We start from the raw sequence: 8,699 nt of genomic DNA, 5'->3' as shown, positions 1-8,699 counted from the left end.
TGACGTCCCTTTTTCGGGGACGCTGCATTTCATGCATGCAGGTTCAGATAGACAGACGAGTAGACCTCCTCAGTAGGTGTTTCCAGAGTTTAGCCTGATCGGTAACTCCACATCCTTCGGAGTTATCGGGTCTAGGTTTTTGTGTGCATCTTATGTATGTATTTATATATATAATATGGGTAGGTCGGGGCCCTGTTCCGATCACAATATATCTATCAGTAGAGGCTTGTAGACATATCCTGTTGGTTAGTGCAGTATGTTGGGTTTGTAGGCCTGGTATGTATAATTTGGTGGTTTGTCAGCTGTAGTAGCTATGACGGCCTTTTCAGCCTAGCTTTATATTGATGTTTAGTTAGCGCTAGTTTCCATTCAGTTTTATATTTTGCTTCGCAAATTATCTTGCAAGGTGGCCCCATGGCCAAAGTATGACATTATGTGTTCAGAGTCCCTTAGTCGCAATTTGGTACGCCAGGTTAGGTGAGGCACCGGGTGCTTGTCTCGCTCCTAGGTTCGGGGCGTGACAAACTTGGTATCAGAGCAGTTCTATCCTAGGGAGTCTACAAGCCGTGTCTAGTAGAGTCTTGTTTATAGATGTGTTGTGCACCACATTATATAAGCAGGGCACTACAGGGCATTTAGGATCCATGGCCTCCCGAATAGGGCGTTATATCTCATATCCCCCTCGATTACGTGGAACTTCATTTCTTGAATAATCCCGGCCACATTTACTGGCAAGATTATCTCGCCCTTAGTAGTTTTAGATGCCATATTAAATCCGTTCAGTACCAGGGTAGCTGGTACGACCTGGTCATGTAGACCGAGTTGCTCTACGACCCTTGATCTAATGATGTTGGCCGAACTACCTGCATCGATTAACACACGCTTAACTTGAATTTTATTCATAAGTATAGATATTACCAGTGCGTCATTATGGGGTTGCATGATTCCTTCCGCGTCTTCGTCACTAAAGGACAAGGTTCCTTTAGGTGTGTAATCCTGAGTCTGAGATCACTTCTCTCTTACAATAGACATCGTAGTGCATTTAAGCACCGGTCCTTGGGGGACATCGATCCCTCCGATGATCATGTGGATGATGTGTTGTGGCTCTTCTTGCTCGTTTTGTCTATTGAAATCTCTATTTTTGAAATGGTTTTTGGCCCGGTCACTTAAAAATTCTCGAAGGTGCCCTTCATTGAATAAACATGCTACCTCCTCTCTCAACTGACTGCAGTCTTCGGTTCTGTGGCCACGAGTTCCATGATATTTGCACATTTGATTGGGATTTCTCTAGGCTCGATCGGACTGTAAAGGTCAAGGCCACTTAGTATCTTTGACGCGTCCGATAGCCGACACGATGGCGGATGCATCGATGTTGAAGTTATATTCTGATAACCGTGGTGCTTCCTTAGGTCCGATATGCCTATCGAACCCATTCTTGTTCATCAGCCCCTGAGACCCTTGGCCTCGATCACTTCCCCTTTCGCCTCATACGGAGTTGCATGTAGGTTCGCTACCCATACGATCTCTGTTATACGGCCGATATCGGTCCTTGTTCGACCTTGGTTCTCAGTCGATGTCCCTTTTAATAACGGACCCAGAACCCAGTTGGTTATCTTTAACTCTGATATTCGATTAATATCGATTGTGCACATCGGCCCAAGTAACAGCCGAGTACTCGACCAAACTTCTACTTCAACTATCGTGAAGCCATCGAGCTTAGTTCATTCAGTCCTTGAGTGAAAGCTTGTACAGCCCAATCGTCCGTGACCGGTGTTTGATCCATTCGTTCCATTTGGAAACGAGATACGAACTCTCTTAGCATCTCGTTATCTTTTTTGCTTTACCTTGAAAAGGTCCGACTTCCTGGTCTCAACCTTTATGGCTCCGGCGTGTGCTTTTACGAAAGAATCTGCAAGCATAGCAAAAGAATCGATAGAGTTAGGCGGTAAATTATGATACCATATCATTGCGCCCTTTGACAGGGTTTCCCCGAACTTCTTCAATAGTATGAATTTAATCTCGTCATCTTCTAGATCATTCCCTTTAATGGCACATGTGTACGAGGTGACATATTCGTTGGGGTCGGTCGTTCCATTATATTTAGGAATTTTGGGCATGAGAAATTTCTTGGGGATCGGTTTAGGAGCCGCGCTTAGGGGGAAAGGCTTTTGTACGAATTTTTTGGAATCCAAGCCCTTCAATACCGGTGGAGCCCCCGGGATCTGATCAACCCTGGAGTTATAAGTTTCTAATTTTTTTGTCGTTTGCTTCAATCCTCTTTTCTCCTGACTCAATTCATTTTGTCAGTTCCTCTAACATCTTAATAATTTCGGGATTAGTCTCCGATTCTTGTTCATTTGATCTTACTATAGCTGGCCCCGTTTCTTGGGTGACTTCTCGGGGTGGACCGGTCTTGGCCCTGCTCGGTGCCTAGGTTTGGCTCTGCAACTGAGCTATTACTACCTGTTGAGCTTGCAACATTTCAAAAATCATACACAGGCTAATCCCGTCTTCTCCAACATTTTGGGTATTTTGAACTGCAGGTCGAGTTCCACCATGAATGCTGTTTTCGGGGTCGGAACGTTGCTTCGCCTCGATGGCCACATGTGAATTAACGTCGATCGGATCTGCGACCCGAGTTCCAACGGGATCAACGAGCGGCCTTTCATCCCCGGTCGTCAGGTTGTTGTTCTCATCTTGAAGGCCAGCTTCGTTGTCAATAGGTAGGCCCATTAATTGAGAGTTCGTCGTTTTTAACCTGAAATCAAAGACACTTCAAAGAGCAAGTATAAAATGGTGTGTTTTGCAGAGATTCGTACCAAATAACCACTGTTATCCATCCCACGGTGGACGTCAAACTATTTTACCCGAAAAATGGATAAAATTGAATTTATACGTAGTTCTAAGGATACGTGGTATAACTTGGTACAAAATGGAAAAAATAAGTAGAAATATATCAAATATTGACTGTAAAAAAGGAATGAAATACAAATCCAAATTGATTAGAGAATGATTTATAAATGAACAAGATGAACCATTGTAAAAAGCCCCCCAAAAGGATAATATTTACTATATGTGTGTAAATCTCAATAATCTCTGAAATGTGAGAGTGTATTGATGTCTGAATGTTCAATGTGTGATCCCCTTACAGAAATGATAGCCATTCTTAATATAGTAGAGAAATTCTACTTTGGATATTATTAAAAATACATAGTGGGGATCCTATGATAGATTAGTTAAATAGCTTTTCCTTAATTCTCGCCGAGATTCTCTCCCCTAGTGCGGCTACAACGGCTTTTTATCTCTTAGCTCGATCTTGGTCGGTCTTGGTATTGGTCAATCTCTGGATCTCGAGCTTGATAATACCACTTCACATCATAGTTTGATATTGACTCGAGCTCGGTATTGATCGGTCTGGGTCTTGAGCTCGATAACCCGGCTTCACATCATATTTTGATATTAAAACGACGACCCTCGGTCCATTATGTTCTAATCTTGACTGATTATACGAAGGATAAATTATTTTACCCGAAAAACGGATAGAGTTGAATTTATACGTAGTTCTAAGGATACGTGGTATAACTTGGTACAAAATAAAAAAAATAAATAGAAATATATCAAATTTTGACTGTAAAAAGGGAATGAAATACAAACTCAATTGAGTAGAGAATGATTTAAAAATGAACAAGATGAACCAGTGTAAAAAGCCCCCAAAAAGGTTAATATTTACTATATGTGTGTAAATCTCAATAATCTCTGAAATGTGAAAGTATATTGATGTCAGAATGTTCAATGTGTGATCCCCTTATAGAAATGATAGCCACTCTTAATATAGCAGAGGAATCCTACTTTGGATATTATTAAAAATACATAGTGGGGATCCCATGATAGATTAGTTAAATAACTTTTCCTTAATTCCGGCTGAGATTCTCTCCCTGGTGCGGCTTCAACGACTTTTTGTCTCTTAGCTCGATCTTGGTCGGTCTTGGTATTGGTCGGTCTCTGGATCTCGAGCTTGATAATACTACTTCACATCATAGTTCGGTATTGACTCGAGCTCGATATTGACTCGAGCTCGGTATTGATCGGTCTGGGTCTTGAGCTCGATAACCCGCTTCACATCATATCTTGATATTATAATGACGACCCTCGGTCCATTATGTTCTAATCTTGATTGATTACACGAAGGCCAAACTCGGTTTTGACCGTATACATAGTTAATTCCGTACAAATTTGAACGGATTGGACTGAGTATACATTCATTGGCATGTCATTGTGAGCATTACCCATAAAAGAAACTTACCAAAACCATAGAAAAATAACCTTTTTCGATTTGGTTTGTTTGAAATTTTCATGATAAATAGAAGAGAAAGTTGTTCTTAGCTTGGTTGTTAATTAAATTATAAATGAATAAACAAACAAATAAAAAAAATATTTTCAGTTGAGACGAATTAGGCTATGATTCATGTTCGTGTTAAAGTGTGTGACCATCTCATTTAAATACTTAAGCTCTTAGAGAGAGCACGCTTTATTTACTTAATTGTTTCTTTAACGCGCTCCTTCACGTGCATGCTTCATTCATTTTTTTATTGGCCAAGCACGTGAAAATTTATTTTTTTAAATGGTGACGGTGAGACTCGAACTCAGAACCTCTGCCTGCTCTGATATCATGTTAAAATATGTGATCATCTCATCTGAAAAAACTTAAACTCTTAGAGAGAGCACACTTTATTTATTTTATTGTATCTTCAACAGTTTGTCCTCGTAAGGTCAGAATTCAATACATTATCAGGAGCTCAAATTGTAGAGTCTCTTGTTTAGTTTTAAGATTATTTATCTCCCATTTGATAATTAAGAAAACTAAGCATATGCTTATCAGAAACAAGCGTATCATTGACCATTTGGTTAAACTAATTAAAGAAATTGTTTATGTTATCTTTACTTAAATAAACTGACCCCAAAAAGTCATTAGAGGCTACCTTGTCACTTTCAACGACTCGTGACTGAGAATAACTAAAAGGTGGAAAGTGTTATATGTCGTTGAATTTAAATATCATGAGAAATCTATAGTACAGTATAAGAATAAAAGTATCCGAAAAAACATTATTTCCCTTCCTTTTATCCTTTAATAATTGGACCGGGCTGCTTGACCAATTTATGGGCGAAGCGCAAATCAATTTTATGAGTTCAATATTTTATGATAGTAGCATCACATATTAATAACTAAATTCTGAATTATTACTTTACATATATTTATTGAAATTTTTTAATACAAATACAAAGTTTAGTCAAAAATTTCTGAGTTTGACGAACCCGTACTTCACTTTTTAACTCCGCCCCCAAAATTGATACTCCACCATAAATACTCGACTCACCTCTCATTTGGCTATAAAACAAGTAGTTCCATGCATATGCTATACTCAGCATATATATATACTACCATCTAAAAGAGGAGAAACACTAGAATAGTCTGAATCTCCTTTGTTTTTCTTTCTTTCTTGATTTTCTCCATCAGTCATTGATTTATCATAAACAAATATACTAGCATTTCTTAAGAACTTTCTCACAATTTACGTACGTTGTATGATTGGTATGAGAATATCAACAGTAATGTGCAACCAAACATGGCCATCCTTACGTATTAGCAATGTTGGCCTCGATAATATGCCATTTCACCGTCAACCACCGAAAATGGACAAGCTTGTGGTGGTGATGGGAGCCACCGGTGCCGGAAAATCAAGACTCTCCGTCGACTTAGCCACTCATTTCGGGGGAGAAATTGTCAACTCCGACAAAATACAAGTGTACAAAGGGCTTGATGTAGCAACGAACAAAATTACCGAAGAAGAACGTTGTGGAATACCTCATCATCTATTAGGTGCTATTGATCCTCACAAGGAGTTCGAAGCCAAGAACTTCTGTGACATGGCTTCACTTGCTATTAACTCCATTACTTGCCGTGGGAAGCTTCCGATCATCGTCGGAGGATCGAATTCGTTCATTGAGGCACTCTTCTACGATAAAACCTACGAAGTATATACGAGGTACTATTGTAATGTGTGATTATCTCATTAAGTATTAGAGATAGTGAGAACTAATAGTTTTTTTTTACCCTTCCAAAAATAATAGCCGGCAAAACGTATAATTTTTTTTATATATGAGTATTATATACATATACATATAATACACATATTTTATATGCTTTTTGGTTAGCGACTGAAATTAATTTTGTCCGACCAGTCAATGTGAATGTACATTTTCAGAGAGCATTTTTACAAAGAGCCGTTTTTGAGACCAGACTTTAAATTATGTCCCCCATTAGTCTAGTGGGTTAAATTTGTTTGAAAATAATTCATCCAGCTATTTCAAGGCAAATCCCACTGGACTAACGGAAATTTAAAGACTGAAGGCTATATGGTGCAAATAATCCCTTTTATTATTTTTTATTTTGCTCAGAAAGAACACTTGTGTTTTTAACAGGTACAACTTTTGTTTTCTCTGGGTGGACGTGTCCATGCACGTACTAAATTCTTTTTTGACCAAACGAGTGGACAAAATGGTCGAGAAAGGACTTGTCAACGAGGTAAGAAACATGTTCAATCCTAAAAATGCAGATTACTCCAAAGGCATTCGAAAAGCAATTGGTGTCCCAGAATTCGATCGTTATTTTCGGGCTGAATTATCAAATTCCGTTGACGAGGAAACCAGAATTAAGCTACTTGAGGAAGCCATTAATGAAGTAAAAATCAACAACTGTAAATTAGCAAGCCAACAGTTAGAGAAAATAAAGAGGTTGATAAATGTTAAGGGATGGAATGTACATCGACTGGATGCTACAGAAGTGTATAAAAAACGTGGAAATGAGGAGGAAGAAATGGTGGAGGAATTGTGGAAGAATTTGGTTGTGGGACAAAGCAAAAGGATTATGGATAGATTTTTATGCGAAAACTATAGGAGTTCAATGGATTGTAGTAATGATGGGACAGCCATTAACATAGCTATATCGGCTATGGCAGCGGCATCTTACTACTAAAGAGGCGAATACATGAATAAGCCAAATGGATTCAATATCGGTTATACATATACATAAAAAATAATATGACTTTTTATATATAATATAATTTTTCGGCGAATAAAATTCGAATGAAACCTTATGCGTCTAGCTAGCTAACTCCTCCCTTGGCCATAGATAAAAAGAGATAAGCAAGTTGTGCATTAATTTTGTACCCCACTCGGCAGTTTTGGGAGATAATCATGATATTTCGTTGATTAATAAAGTGTGTAAGATTGGATATCAAAAGTTAATTTTGTTTTGATTATTTTATAGAAATGTATCTTTTTTTAAAAATGAAATAAAACGGAAAGGTGACAAAATGAACTAGAGGGAGTATATAATGGTTTTAGCCTTTGGAATAATCAGAGTGCTAGTTGTCTCTAGTAAATGAGGTTGAATATAATTTAGATTATCATAGAACCTCTAATTGTTGGTACTTCGAAGAACTTTCAAGCTAATTAACATGCACCCGCCCTGCATAAATATTGTGGCCAAGAGAAACGTAATGGCAAAGTTAATTACATACAAATTAAGAGTTTGAATCATATATAATTACAGTGTAAAAAATAATTTAATAATAATTGATTATTAACCTAAAATAAATGGTGTAGCAGTAATTAGTAACCAGGTTAAACTAAATTGATGGTGTAAAGATACTTTTATACTATTAATATAGTTTAATTTGTGATAGTAGGCCAGTTACCTAATTTCTACCATACTATCAATTAATATTTATTATAGAAATTTACCTGTAAGTATTTCTAGATGGCCAGATTGTAAATATATTTTTTGTATTGAGGGTGCATAGAACTTAATGAACTCTTAAACCATATTAGTATATTAGTCAAATAAAATTGGGTGAAAATCATTTTGATCCCCCAACTTTATCTTAAAAATCAAACTCCTCCTCCAACATTAAACAATAGACATTTTGCTCATTCTATCATATGCATTTTCTATTTTACCCTTACATTTTTAATTCCTACTCTATGCATATAATTTTATCATTATATTATATACGATATATTTTATCTTTAGCTAAGTGTTTTACCAATTTAAATATATTATTTTAAAAGTTATAATTAAAATAAGAAAATTTAAGTAGAATAGTACTTTTATGAATTTTTAAGAAAATTTATCGTTAGTCTTTTTTATTGTTACTTTAATATTAAGTATATATTTAAGTTTTACTTTTTATTTTATTTTTTATTATTTAGAATAGTACTTTTATTCAAGTTGTTTCTTTGAATTTTTATTTTCATTTACAAAATATTTTCTAAGTTACAATTTAAAGAACAACTAAGGTGTAAATATGTAATCTTTTAGGAATTTATTATAAAATCTACCTCTATTATTAATTATTTTTTTCATATTACTGCATTAACTTTTATTTGATTGATATTAATAAGATATTTTTTCTAGTATTTTATTTGTGCCCATTTCTTTCATTATTAAATTTCAAAAAATTATATGTGATTGATTATCATGTTCACTCTATTAAAAAAACTAAAAATTTCTTTCACTATAGGTAAATTCATAACATAGATTAAGAAATATTTGTGATATTAAGAAAGTATAAAATAAATATTGACATAGGCTGATAAGATCAAGGATAAAATAGGTATTTTAGAAATATAATTGAATT

The 8,699-nt window shown here is 36.0% G+C and overlaps 1 protein-coding gene across 1 annotated transcript; it reads left to right on the top strand.

The window, feature by feature from the left end:
* The first annotated feature begins 5,691 nt into the window (after nt 1-5,691).
* LOC107821104 (adenylate isopentenyltransferase 3, chloroplastic-like) lies at nt 5,692-7,224 on the top strand. The gene is made up of 2 exons (XM_016647510.2): nt 5,692-6,044; nt 6,481-7,224. Exons 1-2 carry the CDS (start codon nt 5,692-5,694, stop codon nt 7,031-7,033), a joined length of 906 nt encoding a protein of 301 aa, XP_016502996.2. The 3' UTR covers nt 7,034-7,224.
* Nucleotides 7,225-8,699: the final 1,475 nt, after the last annotated feature.

Source organism: Nicotiana tabacum, chromosome 22, assembly GCF_000715075.1.
Source record: "Nicotiana tabacum cultivar K326 chromosome 22, ASM71507v2, whole genome shotgun sequence".
Classification (NCBI taxonomy): Eukaryota; Viridiplantae; Streptophyta; class Magnoliopsida; order Solanales; family Solanaceae; genus Nicotiana; species Nicotiana tabacum.
Note: the sequence above shows the minus strand (reverse complement) of the source record. Positions and strands in the feature narration are given on the sequence as shown.